Source organism: Chanodichthys erythropterus, chromosome 21 (genome assembly GCF_024489055.1).
Source record: "Chanodichthys erythropterus isolate Z2021 chromosome 21, ASM2448905v1, whole genome shotgun sequence".
Classification (NCBI taxonomy): Eukaryota; Metazoa; Chordata; class Actinopteri; order Cypriniformes; family Xenocyprididae; genus Chanodichthys; species Chanodichthys erythropterus.
Window position 1 is genome coordinate 12,027,538 of NC_090241.1, and position 23,630 is coordinate 12,051,167.

At 37.7% G+C, this 23,630-nt stretch overlaps 1 protein-coding gene across 1 annotated transcript in view; it reads left to right on the plus strand.

Annotated features, from left to right (window-relative positions):
* Window positions 1–23,630, plus strand: part of plxna1b (plexin A1b) — a 152,160-nt gene that overhangs the window by 34,086 nt on the left and 94,444 nt on the right. Inside the window, exon 3 of the mRNA XM_067374658.1 lies at window positions 1,422–1,604. Within this exon, the coding sequence (XP_067230759.1) occupies window positions 1,422–1,604 (183 nt within the window). The remainder of the gene's footprint in view (window positions 1–1,421; window positions 1,605–23,630) is intronic.

Here is a 23,630-nt window from a genome sequence, read left to right on the forward strand (position 1 = left end):
ATTTACTTTGTGGGGACCGGTGGCTGGTCCCCACGATGTACGTGAACTCAGGTTTATATTACATCACGCGGACATTTGGTCCCCACAATGTAATATAAACAAAAGCACACACACACACACGCACACACACACGTTTACTTAGCTTTCTGAATGAGCGCACCTACTACAGACAGTTGTTTATGTATACAGCAAAGACTAACCTAAAGTCTAACCCTAAAAGAAAATTTCACATTTTATTTGAATAATATTTAACTTTTAAGTTGTCACCAGTTGGAGGTTTGATCAAATTTAGCCTATTTTTTTTCCCATGAGGTACAGCTGTAAAGTATGCAAAGTTAGCCAAATATATTCAACCTTTTATTCAAACATTTTTCAAAATGCAGGGTGGAAAATGTGTGAAATATTGTGAATGGATGGCATTCACATTCTGTGGAATTAGCAGTGCTTTCATTCGAGTTCTGTGGGCTCGGATACATTTGGATCTCTCTCCCTCTCTCTCGCTCTCTCCCCCGACTTCATCAGAGAGGAACTTCCTGTACAATGGCAATAGAACAGAACAGGATTCTGGAAGTAAACATTCCATTCAGAATCAATATTTGTATTCGTAACATTTAGAACGAGTGGTCAGAACCCCAAAAAAGTCAACATGATTTCAACTTTTAGAAACTTTTAATCTTCATCTTAAATGATTTAGTGACTTGTTATGTGGGATGAGTAATTTATTAATTTCAAACAATACTCTACTAATACCACGCTTTCACAAATTAAATTTTGAAGTTTATTGAAGAATTTCTTTAAATCTTTATGATGAAAATTAATAGGAAACATACTTCCAGACTGTTCAAAAGTTTGGGATCAGTAAGATTATTTTTTGAAAGAAATTAATACTTGTATTCAGCAAAGATACATTACATTGATCAAAAGTGAGAATAAAAAATGTATAAGGTTGCAAAAGATTTCTATTATAAATGCTGTTCTTTTGAACTTCATTAAAGAATGGTGTATTTAAAATTGATCACGGTTTCCACAAGAATATTAAGCAGCACAACTGTTTTCAACATTGAATGGTAGTGTATATATTACATGACTAACAGATACTTTAAGATGACATTCTGTTGGAAAATAACAAGAACAGTAAATTGGTTTTATAAGTATTGTAAATATGTTACCCTTTTCCCACTCACTAACTTTCGTGTCCTTACATCAACCTTCCAGGGTTTCCTGCAATAGAGTGACCTTGCTTTTCCGTTTTGGCATCCATGTAATAAATGGCCTTACTACTGTGTGTGAGTGTGTGTGTGTGTGTAAGACTTCCACTGATACGGTTTTTAGGAAAAACCCACCCTGGCAGCCTGTCTTACCCAGGCATTGACCTTTTGGTGGAGTCCCTTTCTCAAACCCTCTGTGTTTGTCTGTTTCAGCCTCTCCAGATTGACGATAAATTCTGCGGGCAGGATTTTAACCAGCCTCTAGGGGGCACCAGCACTATCGAGGGCATTCCGCTCTTCATAGACAAAGATGATGGTATGACTTCGGTAGCTGCTTACGATTATCGCAGCAACACAGTGGTTTTTGCAGGAACACGCAACGGCCGAATGAAGAAGGTAAGAGTCGTGCAGTTGTAGATTTTATTGTTTTTTTCATACTCTCCGAGTTGTCATCTTTTTGTTCACTTAACTCATTGTGGAACAGAAGGAGGTAGTTTTAAGAGATTTATGATGCAACTCTTGGTGTTTTGTGTTGTAAATTTGTTTAAAGTTGCTATGATGAGGGAAAATTCCTGGGCTATAAGAAATGGAAATCATTGTTGTGCCGAATTTTGACCCCCTGCCAAATTACTACAACCCCCCGCCCCCCACCACTAATCCTAACCCCTCCCCCACACCTTCTCCTAAACCTACCAATACTAGGGGGTAATAATCTGGCAGGGGGTCGAAATTTGGCACAACACCATCAACCAAATCAAAACTGATCCTGTTTAAGTTTCTTAATGCATGTTCCTGGTCATATTGTGAATGCTTTACCGGTGCTATTATTCCAAAGAAAAGGAAAGATTGTTTAATTTTTCATTAAAGTCTAATTGCTCTGCTTTTCAAACCACTTTTCCTTTTCATTTGATATTGCTTTGTGTGCATGCATGTTGGTTAAACTTAAAAATTGCAAATGCTATTTTAATGTCGGTTTTAATTTAGCATTTTATTCAGTGTTTAATGCTGATTAGATTCAGGTGTTGTGCTTGGGACGGTTTAACTATTCGTTTACTACAAGTAGTGTTTTAAACAATCTATATGTGTTCAGCAGACATTTGGAGATGATTTAGTAATTGCATTGTTGCACTGTGGTTTTCATTGTTTGTAGCTCATAGTTTTCATTATTATGATTTAGGCATTGCATTTTTGCGCTTTGGAAACCTCGGACATCAACCACTACTGTTGACATGTAATTTGCATGGTTTCAGGATATATCGGCCTATATTTGAATTATCGGCATTGGTCAATAGAGCAGTAACTAGATTAATCACTGAAACTGTGCAAGTGTTCAAAAGTAAATGGTAGTTTGGCACCATGACTTATTTTTGTTAGTTTTGAGATGTGAAATTTGTAGTATGCATCAGGTGTGTGTGTGTGTATGATGAGCTCAGAATTCATCATGTGTGATTGTGTGTATGTGTGTGTATGCATGTGTGAGTGTGTGTGTTAGAGGCTTGCAGGAGTGGAAGGACTCACTGGAGCATCACATGATCGGTTCACTGAGATGTGAAATGGAGGACAGACTCTGTCCATCCCTGAGAGACTGACTGAAGATGTGAATGAAATATCCAGCAGCTTTATGTTATGTGTGTGTGACAGTCAGTCAGTCACAGAAGTGCTTTTATCACACAACGTCTACTGTGTGTCTTTCACTTTTGTTACTTTCAGGTTCATCTTTTTGTAGTGTTTAGGACCCATTTCACATTTATGGAAAATAAAAAAATAACTAAGGCCTTCTTTACACCTGGTATCAAGATGTTTTCATAAATTGGATCTCAAGTGGACGGTTCTATAATACAGGTGTAAATGGTGTAAAAAGTTTTCAGCTTGTCCACTTTCAACCACTTCCAGAGGTAGTTGAAAACACATTTGACCGGATTGATTTTGTAATGTAGGCGCTCATGTGGTCGAATGCGTTTGAAAAGTCACGAAAGTCCACCTACTTTCCGCCTACTGACCGAATGCATAAACATTATGGGAAGCGCGCTAGCCAGATGGGATTTCAACAAAATCAAAACATTAGAGAGCAAAAACAAGTGAGGGAATACAAAGGAAAATAAATAGTTAAATACTTAAAAAGTTACAATTTATTTAAAAATTATTCTGTAATGTAAGACATTTTTAAACCTTTTTTTTTAATGGAGGCAATATTTTGAAGTGATTATAATAGTAAAAGTGTTTACAGTAAGATATCTTGCTTTGTTAATGTGAAATTTTCTCATCATACAAATGAAGTTTAAGACATCATCTAGGTCCTTGTTGCTGAAATTTGCAGCCAATTCAGATCAGGCTTTTACACTAGTCCCAATGTCATCAAGCAACAAGCAATTATATGCAATTTTAATCCATTCAAGATTATCTTTACGGTGTGACCATTTCTTTAACGCCACATAAGTGTATATATTAAACTTTTGTGTAATGTTGCGATTTAGCTTTTTCATCTTTAGTGAGTCGCTGGTGAGGGCTGTTTTAGATGTTCATGTGTGTCTGGAGGTGTTGAACCTGGATTAATCCTGCTGATCTGGAGCGTCGTTGCATGTCTGGGCACGAGTAACCCTTCTTGAGCTCTCCCGTCTGGGTTTACTGCGCTAGACGATTCAGTCTGGTCAAATCAACAACAGATGGGCGAGCCAACTGGGCCACATACACAAACACACGCACACACTGTGGTCTAAACTCACAGTAAAGTCCGCCAGCCTCCCTCTCTGAGTAATAATGTTGTTAATTATGGCTCCATACAAAACTGCTGCTGCGTCTGTGAGCAGATTCCTCCGTTGAGCTTTTCCTGGCCTTGAGTGTCAATAGCAGGTGTGTGTTTGTCCTCTTTAATGACAGACCCTGTATTCAGTGTCAGATATAAAGAAAAAAAAATTTTCATTTTGAGTTGATGCACATTGTGTCATCAGACGCTAATCCTCAGGGTTGATTTAAGCTTGGCTGTTTTTAGAAGTTAAACATCCTGGAAGCTCTGGATTTGATCTGCTGACCCACTAACCTGTTGACCTCTGTGACCCTCAACAGATGACAGTTTGAGACACTTGATCTTTCTCTCTCTATCCATCTCGCTCACTCTTTCTAGTGATGTGGTAGTGGTTGAATGCTTGCATACGTTTTAAATCACTGCTATTATTAGTGCCCTTTATTATTACTATCCCTCATACTTAAGTATGAAAGTTAAGTTCAGTTTATGCTCCAAACATTGATTCCTCAAATCATGTCATGTTGAGGAGAGATTGAGATGGTATATTAATTTCAAAACATTCTGCATTTTTACATTTTTAATAAAACATTGTTTAGGATGTTTTTAAAGCTATTTTAAACATGAGGAAATATTTCATGTCTACGGCATAATACCAGTGTAATACCCATGTCATTATACAAATTTATTTCCTCATAAATCACAACTCACTCACTCACTCACTCACTCACTCACTCACTCACTCACTCACTCACTCACTCACACACTCTCACTCACTCACTCACACACTCTCACTCACTCACTCACACACTCTCACTCACTCACACTCTCACTCACTCACTCACTCACTCACTCACTCACTCACTCACTCACTCACTCACTCACTCACTCACTCACAGAGGAATTCTGTATTATCGCTCCTCTTACATTCAGTTCAAAGTGTTGGCTGTGATGTGAGCCACGGAGGTTAATTACACACACGCGTGTGTGCATCACAGCTCTGCTGGTTGTTGCGTGTGTTATGCTGAGCTCTACATGTCTGTAATTAGTGTCTCAGCATGAGATCTGGCCGAGAACACACACACACTCCATCATGAACATGCCGATTCACTCTGACAAGTTTCCCATTGAATGATTTTTATTGATTTATTATTACTTAGATTCATCAGTGTAGATTAGGTGTTGACTGATTATTACAGATGGCACTGGGTGCGTTGTGACAATCAGCGTCTGTTCATCTGTTGTTTTGCAGTGTTTTTGTGGGTGATGTGTGTGTTGGGTGTTATACACTACCGTTCAAATGCCTGGGATAGATTATTATATAAGATTATTTATTTTTAATTAAATTAATACTTTTATTCAGCAAGGATGCATTAAATTGACCACAAGTGACAATAAAGACATTTATAATGTTACACAATTTTCTAATTCAAATAAATATTTTTCTTTTGAACTTTATATTTAAAGAATCCTGAAAGAAATGTGAAGCAGCAACATTTATAATAATCAGAAATGTTTCTTGAGCAGCAAATCAGCATATTAGAATGATTTTTGAAGGATCATGTGACAGTGAAAACTGGAGTAATGATGCTGAAAATTCAGCTTTGATCACAGGAATAAAATACAGTTCACAATATATTCACATAGAAAACAGTTTTTTTCCAAATTGTATTCATATTTCACAATATTACAATTTTTTACTGTATTTTTAATAAAAAATAAATGCAGCTTTGATGAGCACAGAGCCTTCTTTCAAAACATTAAAATAATCTATACTGACCCTAAAGGAAATCCCATTGCAAACAGTCTGTGTTGACTTCTGTGTGATTTACATGCCTGGGAACCAGTGAATATTGACCAGCTGTCAGTCTTATGAAGAGACTGCTTGATGAACCAATTACAGTTTGATGTGACATTTAAGCTTTCACTTATAGACATTGTTGTAGTTTTTTTTTTTACGTTTTTTTTTTTACTGAAGTGATATGAATATCAGAATAGTTCAAATGTCAGTGAGATGTGATTAGCTTTTTAGCTTTTTATAAAGAGTGATGACCTGTGATAGAGGCACTTTGTTCTTTGAATGTCTAATTGAAACTTTAAAGAGAAAAAGTATGGTTTTTATCCCCTCTGTTGGTAATGAACTTGACTGTTCAAGAGTGTTCGGTTTCAGTGTTGATTGTGTATCATAAGCGCAGATTGCCCAAAACAATACTTAAATGTAGTAATGAAGTACAATCACTTCAGCATTTTCCCCCGCTGGATCTCTGACAGCCGTCAGGCTCATTGTGCGGTCGATTATGTTTCATGATGTAGGATGTAAATCAATTACGGACTACATGAACTAGAGGAGCTTTGAGAATGAATGAATGAGAAGATCATCTCTGTTAATGCTCCGTTTCCTCAGATCGTCTTTTCATTTACAATAGCGTTTCTTCTCCAGTACTGACGTTCAGATCATTGATTGACACACACACACACACACACACACACACACACACACACACACACACACACACACACACACACACACACACACACACACACACACACACACACACACACACACACACACACACACACACACACACACACACACACACACACACACACACACACACACACACACACACACACACACACACACACAGGTTTGTTTTGCTATCAAAGTGTGGGCATTCCATAGGCGTAATGGTTTTTATACTGTACAATGTGTACATTCTGTCCCCCTACACTACCACTAAACCTACCCATCACAGAAAACATTCTGCATTTTTACATTTTTAATAAAACATTGTTTAGTATGTTTTTAAAGCTATTTTAAATATGAGGACTTATGAAATGTCCTCATATTTCATGTTTATGTCATAATACCAGAGGAATACCAATGTCATTATACAAATTTGTGTCCTCATAAATCCCAAAACACACACACACAAAGCATGCAACACACTGCCAATGATGCAGTTTTAAGTCTACAAATTCAGTCTTAAGAGGTCAGTGGTCAGTCTGTGAACATTACATCCTCTGCTGGTTAAACATCTTTTCTCTGTTCAACTTTAACTTTGGTATGCAGCAGTTTTGTTGGCTTCGCAGCAGACCTTGCGGCTGTCTTGTGTTCAGAAGATGCTTATAAATGTAAGTGGATGGAATTGGATGTGAACTCAGCTGTAGACTGCCGTCTGTGTGTGTGTGTGTGTGTGTGTGTGTGTGTGTGTGTGTGTGTGTGTGTGTAAATGTGTGCACGACAGTCACATGGTGATCATATGCCATTGGACGCTTCTTGTAGATCATTCCCACGGTCATGTCCTAAACATACACATGGATGCCTCGGGACCTTCTCACAAAGAGCACAGTGTTCATCACCTCAAACACACACACACACACACTCAGACATTAGGATGAGCACAAAGACACATCTGTCTGTCTGTGAGTGTGTGTGTGTTGTGTTAGGACTAACCACACAAACACACGCACATTCCTCTTTGACCTTTAAATATATTCAGTTTTTCTGTCTGTGGTCAGAGAGAGTGAGACAGGACGGGTGAGTTTTGGAGAGAGAAAGCTTGTCATCTTTTCTGATGTGCTGAAATATTCATGACATGCTGCTCTGAGAGCTTTTAAATCTCTCTCTAACACACACATGCATATGCACGCGCACACACACACGCTCACACACATACACACTCACAAAAGGTAGATCTTTTTGTGCAGTAGGTGTGAGAAATAACTTCATGTCTGAGTAGACCACATGATCTTCATCAATGAGACAATTTTTTAAAGGTGCCCTAGAATTAAAAATTGAATTTATATTGGCATAGTTAAATAACAAGAGTTCAGTACATGGAAATGACATACAGTGAGTCTCAAACTCCATTGTTTCCTCCTTCTTATATAAATCTCATTTGTTTAAAAGACCTCTGAAGAACAGGCGAATCTCAACATAACACCGACTGTTACGTAACAGTCGGGATCATTAATATGTACGCCCCCAATATTTGCATATGCCAGCCCATGTTCAAAGCATTACACAAGGGCAGCCAGTATTAACGTCTGGATCTGTGCACAGCTGAATCATCAGACAAGGTAAGCAAGCAAGAACAATAGCAAAAAATAGCAGATGGAGCAATAATAACTGACATGATTCATGATAACATGATATTTTTAGTGATATTTGTAAACTGTCTTTCTAAATGTTTCGTTAGCATGTTGCTAATGTACTGTTAAATGTGGTTAAAGTTACCATTGTTTCTTCTTGTATTCACGGAGACAAGAGCCGTCGTTATTTTCATTATTAAACACTTGCAGTCTGTATAATTCATAAACACAACTTCATTCTTTATAAATCTCTCCAACAGTGTAGCATTAGCCGTTAGCCACGGAGCACAGCCTCAAATTCATTCAGAATCAAATGTAAACATCCAAATAAATACAATGTTACACATGCATGCGTCACATAATCTGATGCATACATGCAGCATGCATGACGAACACTTTGTAAAGATCCATTTTGAGGGTTATATTAGCAGTGTAAACTTTATGCACTGTTTAAGGTAAGCGCGAGGTCCGTGGGCGGGGAGCGATGTGTCTGTGTCTTGTAAAAAAAAAAATGTTCAATGGCACCTTTAATTAAATTAAGATTTAAATTAAAGACTTACAATTACAGACTTTATTTACTTTATTAATTCAAGTTCCTGCTCTTATTGTGAATTATTCGTCAGTAACATTTATAAAGATATATTGTTTGTTGTTAGACACTTTTAGTACCGCCCTATTTTTTTCATTGCTCCTAATTTCTCTTTCTCTTTATTTATATTTTATTCATTTATTTATTTTTTGTTACACTAAAGGATGTCACATTATTTCATGCTCTAGATCAGGGATTCCCAAACCTTTTTTCCCCCTTTGAAGTCCCCACTAATGTTTTGAGTTAATATTTCAGTAATTTATGAATGCATTTGCATGTTCATGATTGTCTGATGTTGGTTAATGGTCACATGACATAAAGGTAAACGCATGAAATATTTCATCTTTTTTTTAGGTGTTCTATCTTGATTTTCCATTTTAATTTAGCATTTTTATGATATCATTAATTATTAGTTTTTCATCAACTCACAAACCCCTTACATTAAAGGCACAAATGTAAGAATTTTGGATAAAAATATCCATAACCCACTAGACACAGTGTTATATATTTTGTTGACTTGTGTACTTGACTTTTTTTATCCCATTCCAAGAATGTTTAAATCCAGAGAAATAAGTAATTTTACCCGGACACAGACTGTGACTGTGCTTTGTCAATGACATCATACCTGCTTAACACTCGATTTCTGGTTTTATTTTGTAAAAACCATGGAAACACCGAAGACACTATATTACATGTTTAATTAGACAAGAGAACAACTGTTTGGTTACATTTATAGACAGAACACTAATCATTTTTATATAGCTCAACACTTTTAGTCTTACTGTTTAAATCTCGTTTTCTTGATTTTCCACGACTGCATGTTTTTCACCTTGCCTCACAGAAAAACTATTTTGTCAAGTAGCTAACATAGCATAATCAGATGCAACTTTATTTTAAGTAACAGTAATACAGCATTTTCTCCGTCTTACAATGTTTTAAAATGAATTGCATGCCATTTATCAACACAAGCCATCCAGCATTTATTAATTTGATATTCTAATATCGATCTAGCTTACTGCAGTGTCTCATAGCAGCCGGAGTAACATTATAACAATTTTCAACTCACTCAAATGTATCTATATGATAAAACAGTGCTGCGTTACCCTACATACGCTTGACTGGAAGAAGCGGAAGCGGCGACTGTGGCATAATACAATTTCCGCTGCTCTCGAACCATGTGTCATGCTTGTCTCTTTTGAATAGGTGACCTCTAGTGGTGAAAATTTACATATTGTGCCTTTTAATAAATAATAAATTATAATAAATAAATGTATCAATAAATAATTATTATAAATCATGAATATATTTACATGGCTCTCTATAATTCTTGATTGCATGTTTCTTTGTATTCTTTGCATTGAGGTCCATCTGTGATGTTCAGATAATAAACCTCTCTTCATAGGCTTGTTTAATGCAGTGCGACGCATCTGTCCATTTCTGTGTGTTTCTTCATCATTGTGTTTCTATGGTAACTTCAGGAATTCTTCTGTTGTCTTCAATCTCTTCAGGTGAAATGAAATCCCGTCTCACACACCGAAACACACACTCACCTCGGGTTTAATAACACACTGCATGTAAAGATTTCCCCAGCTGTTCTGACATTTTAATCAGTGCGAATGTGTCCAGGTGTTTCTCTGAGGTATGTGTTATTGTAACAGTGTCAGAATCAAGCTATTGAAGTGTGTGAGCACTACAGAAGTGCAGTGACTGCAGCTTTACCAGCCTGTTAATTAGCTGCATGTGTGTGGAAATTAGGGTTTAGTGGGATAATGCCGCAGCAGCAAAGCATGCTCCGGTTTATTAGACCATCGCCGGCTTTGTTTTTTGACTCAGTGTGTGTTTCTCGTGGGGCTGCAGTCACACTCAATTCTGTCTGAACGCAAGCGCTTATTAGACTGAGAGCCAAACACTAGATCTACAGATACAAGAGAGCTTTTTCAAGTGCATGTGGATTTGAGCTTTCTAAACACTCTCTCACATCCCATAAATGACATGCACTGTAAAAACAGAGCGCTGTACTTTACCTGCAGTCTCAGCAGTGTAACGGGTCACTGAACTGACTTTAATCATAATGAATGTGTCTTGCCCAGCGAGAGGTTTATATTTCAGGATTAACCTTAATTAAATATTAATGCATAAGTGTGCGTGTTACTGAGCTTCACCGCAATCAATATCTGGATCTGAAACCGGAACCACAGTCGGATTATAGTGCAACCTTTTTATTTCTGAATGATGTCTGTGCAGTACAGAGGTTGTGCATTACAATGGTTTTACCATGATTAATATTAATATAGAATTCAGCTCATTCAATCATAATTTAGCGGCAGAATTATCTGTTTTATAAAGCATTGAGGATGTGAAGCTCCTCTTTCAGATGAAGCGCACTCATGCAGTCCATTGACGAGTGACTGAGTGACTCTTTCTGTTCGAGAGCGCAGTACATCACGTGAAGGACTATATAAGCACGCTCAGAATGTTCAAACATTGTGCGTTGGGCTCATTTTTCTGGCGTGATTATCGAGGGTCTGCCGGCAATGGATGTGCTTTGAGTGTTCAGGAGGAGCAGTTCGGTGGCACTGACTGAATGTTAAATCCATAGTTTCATTGGAGAGCAGCCGTCTGCGCTGGCAGACCCACAGAGCCGTACATCAGGGCCAAAAGTAGCATCTGACGGAGCGCAGCGGTCAAGGCCAGCCGAGAATGAGTTCAGTGAGGGATAAAAGAGGATTTACTGTGTGTGTGCGTGTGTGTGCGTGCGTGTGTGTGTGTGTGTGTGTGTGTGTGTGTGTGTGTGTGTGTGTGTGTGTGTGTGTGTGTGTGTGTGTGTGTGTGTGTGTGTGTGTGTGTGTGTGTGTGTGTGTGTGTGTGTGTGTGTGTGTGTGTGTCATTTGGGTGTGATTCTTTATCTTGCCCTGTTTGAAAAGTGAAAGATAGAAGAAAAAAAAAATGTGAAACTGAAAAAAACTAAATTATTAAAGGAATAGTTCACTCAAAAATGAAAATACTATAATTTGCACTATTCAAACAGAATTGGTTTTCTAAATGACATTTGAATTACAGTTTTTAGCACTGGATGTCTGTGATTTCATGTGTATACTGCACAATATTGAAGAAAAATACGATAATTTGTTAAATAATGTGATATTCGATATGCGATATGATCATGCTTTATGTATGTAAAATAAATTTAAATTATATTTAAATATATTTAAAAACTGAAAAGGATATCACCAGCATGCACGTTTCACATTCTTTTGGTGAAAAGAAAGCATCCCTACAACTTCTGAAAGTGAACAGCAGTGTTTTATTGTAGCATTACATAAAAGTAGGGCTGTCAATGTTAACGCATGCGATTAATTCAAAATCCTAAACACGTTAAAATAATGTAACGCATTAAAATGATTTAACGCAAATAAATTATTGAAGCATGTGAAATTGTCATTAATGTAATTTACGTCACAAAGTTAGATGATCTTAAAAGTCCAAGTTGAGATGGCAGAGAGAATAGAGACTTCATTCCAGTGTTAGTTTCGCTTTAGAACACAAACTCTCTGTCATATTCTGTCATTGTATCTGAAGAGCACGAGCCCTCCCTCATCGTGCTGTTCCTGTCTGAACGGAATGTCGAAACATCCCACCGCTGAATGGCAAGATGATATGCAAACTGTGTCTCTTGGCTGGATAAAGCAAACCAGCGTCTCATTAGTAAAGTTTTGATGGATGAGGATTGCAATCAAAGTAAAGTCGATTGCAGTGACATACAGGAGTCGTACATTAAGCACGCGTGAGTCCGTTGATGTGCAAACAAATCATGTATTAGTGCTCTCGATGCACTGATCGCACATTGTATTTATGTACAGACACATTTCAGTACATTCATGTTGTTTTCACACACATTCAGGATAATGCTTGAATTTGTCCTGTGTATTTTGCTGTGTACTTTAGTATATATACAGGGCAAGGCGGCTGGTTTTTGGATTCTCCATGTGGTCCTGTTCAGTATCTCAACTTGACTTGTTTAAAATGTAAACAAGCTCTTTGCTGTTGCACATACTATACACTGATTTTTATGGTTGCTTTGGTGTACATAAATGTATGAATTATATGGACTCCTATCATTTGGTAATTTGGTGTCCTTTTGTAGTCTGCAAATGTCCTTTTTTGGAAAGACACCTAAATTTATCTTGAAAAAAGCTGAAAAATACAGTTTTGTGAGAATCACACTTCAATCTGATGGATTGCTTTGTTGGATATAGGCAATGATGGCAAAATGGACGTGTTAAACAAGATAAATGGTCCATGCTTAATTTCACGATAAGTACATGATTAATCGTGATTAACTTTTAATCTATTGACAGCCCTAATAAAAGTAGGTGTTATTTTAATATCAGTGTAAACCAGGGGAGTTTAGGGTTTCAGGTAGGCCTACATTAGGTTAATTTAACAACAGAAATTGAATAATCAAATGTGAAAATAAAACGCCTTCTTCACTGTGTGAATTAAATGTACACTGATTCTTATTAAAGCTTCAAAAGTTATTCAGTCAAGAGCAGTGAGCGATTTTCACAGGTTTATTAGGATGCTGTCACCTTTAAGAGCGAATGCACGGATCCAATATATTGTTACACACGCGCTTTCTTTCTCAACTTTAGTCCACTTAAGACATAACTGACTGTGTTTATGTGAATACTCACCAAGATGGACATTTTGACATAATTTTGTGTGTGTTTGGCCATAAAAGCTGTGGAAGAGAGCTGAATTTGGCATCTTTCACTGTCTGAGAGGTGACTTTCTGTGCTTGTGAATACTTATCACATTTAATATCATTAAGCATGTCACATGTATTTAACAGTCATGTGCCCAATCTACTCTCTGCTGTCTCCAGTGACCTAAAACTTGGACTTTTTGTAATCTTTTGGAGTATTAAAATCATGAAGTTATTGCAAACCATTGCGATATGCACATTGCGACATGTGTATTTGATAATTTCAATTTATCATGCAGCCCTTCTACTGATTGAGATGAGATTGGGATCATTGTAGATTTTACTAAGATGTCTATATAGCCTGAGCGTTAGCTTTGCAGAAGGGCATGAAACCAATTGAGATAAAAACGACTTGCATATGTGATAAGATGACAATGTTCTGTTCTTCACAATTATTTATTGATTTAATTCTCTTTTTATGACCGGTGGATCCAGCATTAAATGCAGTGTTGAGGAGAAAAAATGAAATGGGGGTAGTAAAACAGTAGATAATTTGCTTGGTAATTTTTACTGCAGTCGTGTGAGGAAAAACACTGACATTTTTTATTTATTTATTTTTTTGATGTGATTGAAATCATGCAATTGAAACCATGTGATTGATTTGTTGTAGGTCATTAAATTGTCATGCTGCCTCAGAATTCTGTCCAAAATCAGGTTTGTGTGCCAACGTTGCCTCACTGCCTTATCAGACAATGACTTCGCAGACAGCAAGTCAGCTGCCTAAGTTTTCGGACTGCAGCCAATGGCAGTTCAAACTGTATATGTATGTGTGTGTGAATATCTGTGGTAAAGATGGGTCTCTCAAACACACTCTTGACTTCTGTCATAATTGCTCTGTGAATGTGCGTGTTGCTCTTATGATAACGTGTGTGTATCGTGCTGTTCAGTGGGCCAATAACTGCAGATGGAGGTGGGGGGTGTGTGTGTGTTGGATGAATGGATTTTCAATTGCTCTGCTCTTAGCAGAAAAGGCTTGTAATAGTTTGTGGCCCTCCATCAGACGAGGTCAAACCCCTCAGCGGCGGCGAGCCGCAGCCAAACACGTGTGTGTGATTATTACAATCACTGGCACTGCCGTCGGCAAACGAGACTCGTGTTCTGACCGCCTCTGTGAAACATGAAGTACACTAGAACACAATGAATGTAATGATAATCATGTCAAATGGTAGTCGCATGACCTCATCACGCTGAATATTTAAAGTCAATATGAACTCAAAATTGACCTTATTTGCTTTTTGATACACATTTCTGCTCGATTCATCAGTGCACATTAATACCAGAAAATAACATGCAGAGACCTTTTCACCTTCCAGTCAATTCCCGATGGATAAAATCAAGAGAGATGTGGCCACATTAAGAGACGCACAACTATGTTAATGAAGCTGAATGAAATCAGCTAGTGGTTTTAGATGCTTGATGCCACATTGACATACACCATTGGTTCTGGTGTGTCATGTGACCTGAGCTCGACCGCAAGTTTGAAAGTGCTGAACCACGAATGCGATTTGATGGTGGCAAATAGTGAATCTGTTTATGTATTGAGCTGCATGCTTTGGGGGAAATTTTCTGTTAAAATTAAGAAAATTATTTAAAAAGTTCATTTTTAATGCAAGTTTCCTGTGTGTGTTTGTTTGTAGGGCGGCACAATTTTTGTCAAAATTTTGGTTTTGTGATTTTTATATATCAATATGACTATAAAATAAGTATTTTCTTTACTTAATGAAATATGAAACAAAACTCTTAAAATATTTTGTAATAGAAGAAAAAAAGTATGTAATAAAAATAAGAAAATATAATAATAATAATAATAATTTTATACTGCAAACAAGCCCCGACACTAAGGCCACGTTCACACTGTCAGTTTTTGGAATTGACAACTGCATTTACTTACAGGTGTGAGTCTTGAAATGTCTCATTCACACAGCAACTTACAGTAGTGTCTGGAACACTGTCTGTATGAACGTGCAACGAGAGTCAAGCCCGTATTCTCTTACTAGTAACCATAACGACAGAGACCAATGTAAAATTGATGGCGACGTCCATAAAACTGAAATGTATTAGCACTTTTGACATGTCAAGAGACTAACTGAACCTCTAGTTCATCCATCAACTTGAGTAACCAACAGCAGCATGTAAACACGTGCTAACCGGAGTCTATATCCGTTGCACATGCTTGTCACGTCCTTTTCAACGTCTCGCGCATGAAACGGCATTTGAATTTGGAAAAGAAACACAAAACTGACTTGAGCCGCTCAGGTGGAGAACAGTGACTGGATCTAACACCTTAAGATGACGCACAGCTCATCTCGCTATCGCTGTAAGTTACCGAAAGTGAAACCACACACAAAACACTGGCTCTCTCGCTCTATATGATGTGACAGACAACTAGTTGTCCAATGCGGTTCCATTCACACAGTGCGAATATTCCGAGAATGCGGTTGTGAATCCTGAAAATTTACAGGTGTGAGTTCAGTTATAGAATGCGGTTGTCACTCCCATAAATAACCGTACTGTGTGTGAACGCAACCATATTAAGGACTTGAATACAGAATTGACAACCGTATTCTGCTGCTGTGTGAACGTGGCTAAAAACACTGGATCATGATCTGTTCTGTGTTCATTTTACATACGTAAATGAACACAGTGCCGTGCTTCACTCTGAAACACACATTCCATATGTTTATTTATAGAGGTGGAAGTAACGAATTACAACTACTCACGTTACTGTAGTTAAAGAGTTTTTATGGGTTTTTGTACTTTTTTTGAGTACATTTTTTTTTTAATCTGTAATTTTACTTGTACTTAAGTACAAATTAAGCTAAGTAATCTACTTCGCTACTCGTAAAATCACATTCCGTTACTGAGTGCGCCTACAATTTGTATTAATATTGAAACCGTTGACCAGCATATTGAAAGCCAATAAAGTTATCTGATCGTAAACGGACCAATTTATTAACTGATATTTTACCAGCGTGCGTTCTCATTCTCTCTTCTCCCCGACAGTGAGTTTGACACACACCCGCCTCCTCCTGCTGTTACTCGTTTCAGTTACAGTGCAGGATTGCAGGTATTGCGCATAATTTTACCCGCAGGTTTCAATGGTGTATTTTAATTACAAATGTTGAGAGCGCATTATTGTAACGCGAGAGGACAGTCATGTAATGGCAGAAGACGACGCAAGCTCTCAAGTGAGCTACCTCTCCTCTCACTCAGATGAGTGCGCGCTCTGAGTAGTGTGCAATTGCGAATCTCTCAGTGCTCTTAAATTGAACGTTGTCAAAAAGATATCAAACAATCAGAATAGACTTTCATGCCTGGCTGATGAAAATGCTACAGGAAATCTTATTGGCTATAAGTAAAATGCACCAGATAGTCTTTTAACAAACAAAAGTGGATCTTTTATTTCTTCACAATGTAAATGTATGTTTCAGAATTGGACATTTGTATGATCTGTACATATAAATAACCTAGTCTGTCTAACGGCATCACTACATTGTACAGACATTACATGTCAGACCATTCTGATGTTCTTTTTATCTAAATAAACAACATATTATATGACTCTTAAACGGTTAGTTCACACAAAAATGAAAATTCAGTCATTAATTACACACCTTCATGCCGTCCCAAACCCGTAAGACCTTCGTTCATCTTCAGAACTCAAATGAAGATATTTTTAATGAAATCTGAGAGCTTTTTGACCCCAGACTACAACATAATTGCAACTTTTGCAGTAGCCCATGTGACTACAGTGGTTCAACCTTAATGTTATAAAGCCACCAGAATAGTTTTTGTGTGCAAAAAACAAAAATAGCAACTTTATTTAACAATTTCCTCTCTCCATGTCACTCTCTGACACTGTTCATGTGAGCATGTTCATGTGACATAGAACCTGGAAGTGCTGCACTGTGTTTACTACGTGAACAGTGTCCGTGACTGACATAGAAGAGAAAAAAATTGTTGAATAAAGTGTTTTTTTTTTTTGTTTTTTTTACAAAAAAGTATTCTGGTCACTTCATAACATTAAGGTTGAACCACTGTAGTCACATGGACTATTTTAACTATGTCTTTAGTACCTTTGTGGGCCATAAAAAGTGGTAATAACATTGCAGTCTATGGAGGGACAGAGAGCTGTCAGATTTCATCAAAAAGATCTTAATTTGTGTTCTGAAGATGAGCGAAGGTCTTAGGAGTTTGAAACAACATGAGGATGAGTAATAAATGACAGAATTTTCATTGTTTGGTGAACTAACCCTTTAAGATACACGGCATATAAAATTCAGTGGTATTTTTCATATACCTCAATTGAATCGAGGTTATTTGTTTGTATTTTATTACTGACTGTTTTTACTTGTCTTTTTTGTAAATTCAGTTCAGTTTGAAATCGAGCTTTCTTGTGCTGCATTTGAGCTATTGCAACAAAGGTACCCTGTTGTAAAGACACAAATACACAGAGTGAGCAAATATTTAAGTGAGATTATTGTAACGGTAATTGATCAATGTTATTGGTATTTAAAAAGATACTGAATATTGATCATTTTCAAGGTATTGTATTGAAGTTAGAAATTCCAGTATTGTGACCACTAATTCATGCACTTCATGAATAAGGTGAAAGTGCTTTGTTGAAAGTAGCTATTTTCTACTGATTGATTGAATATTGTTTGGTAATTCATTAAATATCGTACTTTTACTTGAGTACAAATTTTCAGTACTTTTTCCACCACTGTTTATTTCATTAAATCGCAGCCTTTGCGGTTTGATAATCGCACTGGGCCATATTGCAATTACAGTTTTATTTCGATTAATTATCCACCTCGGATGTGTATGTTTGGTTGGCTTCACGCTGAATTCACTTTAATTGTGTCCCAAATTTCAGTAGAGGTTTTTCCCTCTTCTCTTCTTGTTTATCTATCAGTCAGTCGGGAACAGTGCTTTCCTGATGCCTCATATGTTTCTCAGAAGAGGAAGAAACATCGATCATAATATCTAAACTACTGAGAGATAGTGGAAAAGAAGTGTTTGTGCTGTTCATAAAAAAAAAAAAAAAACTGAGTTCAGAGGGCCTGTAAACAGCCTGAGGAGAGAGACCTTCTCCTCGTGTCTCTCTCTCCCAGAGGACAAGGAGAATAAATGTGTGGATCTTTTGGGAATGGAATGAGCTATAGACCGCTAAAACATGCTAACAGACATTTCACAGCAAGTAAATGAAGATGTCTCTCTCTGTCTCTGTGTCTGTATTGTGTCTGTATAATGAAGTGAGACAGGTCATCTGCTCTTCTGGAGTATGTGGGTGAGATGCAGGAGTGTTGTACATGCAACCATCTGCTGTTCAAGTACACACGCTATAGGGAACATGTGGGATTTCGTCCCTCTTTTGTATGTTGTAATGTTTTGATGCAGGGATTCCCTTTTTTTTTTTTTTTTTTGTCAGCCGAAGCCTTTAAGCTAAAATATTTATTTGAAACCCCCTGAGATTTGAAGTTAATATTTCAATAATTTATCAACACATTCACATGTTCACGGTTCTTCTCTGGTGTTGTTTAATGGTCACATGACATGCAGCTAAACAAATCATGTTCCCATGATTTATTCTGAGTGTTTATATTTTAAAATTATTTCTTTATTGTAATATTTCATTTTTATGAATGAATTTCTAGTTTTTCAATTTCACAAACCCTCAGGGGTTTGTGAACTCCAGTTTGGAAAACCTTGTTCAGCACATCCCACAGATGCTTGATTGGATTGAGATCTGGGGAATTTGGAGGCCAAGTCAACACCTCAAACTTGTTGTTGTGCTCTTCAAACCATTCCTGAACCATTTTTGCTTTGTGGCAGGGCATATTTTCCTGCTAAAAGTAGCCACAGCCACCAGGGATTACAGTTTCCATGAAAGGGTGTATATGATCTGCAACAATGCTTATGTAGGTGGTACGTGTCAAAGTAACATCCACATGAATGGCAGGAACTAAGGTTTCCCAGCAGAACATTGCCCAAAGCATCACACTGCCTCCGCCGGCTTGCCTTCTTCCTATAGTGCATCCTGGTGCCATGTGTTCCCCAGGTGAGGGATTCACACACCCCCAGCCATCCAAGTGATGTAAAAGAAAACATGATTCATCAGACCAGGCCACCTTCTTCCATTGCTCCGTGGTCCAGTTCTGATGCTCACGTGCCCACTGTTGGTGCTTCCGGCGGTGGACAGGGGTCAGTATGGGCACCCGACTGGTCTGCGGCTATGCAGCCCCATACGCAACAAACTGTGATGCACTGTGTATTCTGACACTTTTCTATCAGAACCAGCATTAACTTCTTGAGCAATCTGAGCTACAGTAGCTCGTCTGTTGGATCGGACCACACTGGCCAGCCTTCGCTCCTCATGTGCATCAATGAGCCTTGGCTCTTACCACTGTTCCTTTCTTGGACCACTTTTGATAGATACTGATATCACTCATATATGACTCGGAAGGAAGACTTCTTGTCTACTGTTATGCTACTGATGTTATTTGGATCATAACAGTCGCTGGTCACTGTATCCTTTCAGTGAATGCAAAAACAGCAGCCTGAACATCTCGTTTTGTTTTCTGTAGAAGAAAATCAAACAGGTTTGGAACGAAATGAGGGTAAGGAAATGATGACAGGATTTAATTTTTGGATGAACTATCCTTTTAATCTTTTGTATGTGTGTGCTGATGCCAGAAATAAGCATGTCCTCATTTAGGCTGTTAATTAGCTAATAGAAACTGTTGCCAGGAGACGGATGTCTTATTAGGAAAGCGCTATGAATCCCCAGAGGACACAAAATAACACTGTGTCTCTATTGTATCATATTTATATACCTGCATTTGTTATCAGTGCGATAATCACAAAATGACCACATATCGTCTGATTAACCAGTGTTTGGTCACAAGACTGTGTGTGTGTGTGTGTGTGTGTGTGTGTGTGTGTGTGTGTCTGTCTGTATTTTCATCAGTAATTGCTCTGTCACTCATCTGCGTGTTCTGCTGTGTAATTGTTGCGGATCAATCTCAGTGTGTAGCTGTGATCTTCCCGCTGTACTCCAGCTAATCATTTTGATTGATCTGTTCATTGGCTCTGTTCTGCAGCGATCAACGCTTAACGCTTCAGGAAGGGTTACCATAGCAACCTGTTGCATTAGACGCACACACACTGCACACCTGTCCCGAAACACACACATTACTTGATCATTTGCAGTTAGTCGAGTGAGATATAAGAGAGATCAGCTCTGCTCATCATTGTACGCTCCCTACATAGACAGCATCCTAACTGAGATAGAACCACATAAATGACTCACACATGAAGCACGTGAGAGAATTCAATCACTATTGATTTGCACTATTGATGTTACTATTGATTTGCATCAGGAGCACATCTCTGATGTCTTAAAATGCTGCCTACATAGGGAGTTTCTTGGTTTTGTAAATGGTTCCATTGCTATATGATTTGCCAAATATTGCCAATATTTAGTCTTATTTTTCATATTTAGTTTTACTTTTAATAATAGCACTTTAACAAATATTACTAATTTTATTTTATTTTTATTTTATTGGCAATAACGGTAAATCATAACTATGGTGATGGAGCCATTTGCTCTGTTCTGAGATCTAAGGAGCAGCATTTTAATGAACGTGTTTTAATACATCATAGTTGTGATCCTGATGCAAATCAATAAGAATATTGAATATTTGCGTCAGGAGCACATCTCTGATGTCTTAAAATGCTGCCTACATAGGGAGTTTCTTGGTTTTGAAAATGGCTCCATTGCTGTATGATTTGCCAAATATTGCCAATATTTAGTCTTATTTTTTACTTTTAATAACAGCACATTAACAAATATTACTAATTTTATTTTATTTTATTTTATTAATAAGGAACATGTGTTTTTGTTAGTCTGTGATAGTGGAGCAACTGCAGTCGGTGGTGAGAATTGACACTACAACTTCAATATTCTTATTGATTTGCATCAGGATCACAAATATGATGTATTAAAACATAAAATGCTGCTCATAAGGTCTCAGAACAGAGCAAATGGCTCCATCACTATAGGTGTGATTTACCGGTTATTGACAATATTTAGTCTTAATGTTCCTATTTAGTTTTACTTTTAATAACAGCACTTTAACCAATGTTACTTTGTATTTTATTTTATTTTGTTTTTATTTATTTATTTATTTTTTTTATTGTTTTTTTATTTTAGAGCATGATGGTAAATTATTTGCTGTATTTTTGTTAGTTTGTGACAGTGGAGAGAGATTTGAGGAATGCTGAGAGGAAATGTGCTGACCACCTGTGGAAGTGAATTAACATCTTCCCGTATGTTATGAGCCAGTGCCGTCTCCTTCCTGTCCTCGTGTGTGTGTGTGTGTGTGTGTGTGAGAGAGAGAGAGAGAGAGAGAGAGAGAGAGAGAGAGAGATTGGCTGTCCTGGCCTCTGAAACCTTTGATCAGATCGCTGCCACGACTTAAAGACATTTTATGTGCCAGCGGTTTTCACTGACAGACACTCCTTTTCCCAGAACATAATGTTCCCATGATTCAGTTCTATTGTTTGATCAGAACAGTTTATTTACGTCACCTCCCTTACAGAAATGTGCTGTGGTGATTATCACATGGTATACTTTGAAATATAATCCATAGAATAAATTATAAAAATAGTTCAAATGAATTTCATTATTATTTTGTTGTGTCTGTTTTCTTATTTTGTTGTATATTAAACTTTGTTTGCATTCGGTTTGCACATTGTTTGAAGAAAATCATTGCACAAAATCCATTAATCCATCAATTTAACTAATAATAACCAATGGCTTGATTGCTTTCATTTTACTCAACTTCAATAGTATTTACATCATGCTGAAAGGCACTCCAAATAATGCCATGGTATTTCCGTGGTAATTGTAGATGTGATTTTGACATTGTCTCTAAAGATTTGAAAATGGTTAGATGGTCAAAATGATAGTAATAACCAAGTTTGTTTACTTGAAATTCAAGCGAATGTCTCTTGGCAGCAAAATATATATTTTTATCATCTAATTAGTCTGCCAATGTCTAATTTGATAATTGCAGCCATGAGACACAGAGAGACTGAACCGTTCTACCTTCATTGAGATGTTGTTCACTTCCTGTTTGACCCCAAGAACTTCCTTCCAGACGCCCCTAGAGCGCTGTTAATTACTCTCTCACACACACACACACACACACACACACACACACACACACACACACACACACACACACACTCACACTCACACTCACACACTCACACACTCACACACTCACACACTCACACACTCACACACACTCACTCACTCACTCACTCACTCACTCACTCACTCACTTACTCACTCTCTCTCTCTCTCTCACACAAACACTCACACATACAGCTGCTGACACAAACCGATCGATACACACTTCGCTCTTAATTGGCGGCGCTGACGTTGGCTTGCGGTCGGCTCTGATGAACCTTTAAACAGTCTCGCTGTGAGTTCACTCACTGTGCACCGGATTCAGTTTCAACACACACGCCGCTTCCAGGGGTCGATGCCCCCGGTGTTACCGTGGCAACAGGCCAAACCACAGCTGCAGCATCTGTTTCCCACCTGGTTGCCTGGCGACCACCCAGCTGTCATCACACCATTGCCACATGCCACAGCTGAGTGTGTGTGTACGTGTGAGTGTGTGTCTTGTTGCTCTGCACATTACTGTACACTCACAATGTTACTGAGATGATTTGTGTTTCCTTTACAGGGTTTGACTGTGAATCAAATCAATTCACTATTGGCATTTAGATACAAATCTTTGTTTATACTGTACTTTGCTACACTTTTAAAGTGTTTTATAAACAAGTTTATATTTGATTTAGATTAACAATGAATCATTTTGATATTTTTAAACAAGCAAAAAAAAAAACCTCCCTCTTCCTCTGGTGGTTGTGTTGAATTTAAGAGGAACAGGCTGTACAAATTTATAACTTTTGGCAGGCCGACTGAAGACAGACAGTGTGTGAGATGGCAGGGTTCGGCTCCAGCATTGTTTTTGACTCTTAAAGCGTCTCCAATCCTTTGAGATGTTGAGTGGATTTGTGTGGGCGGACACTGCAGTAATATCCGGAGACAGGAAGTGGAATATGTCATTGTTTAATTACGTCTGGCTTCCTTAAACACTAATTTTAGGCATCAGTGCTTTGGTAATCGCCTGCTTCTCCCTCAGGAATACCAGT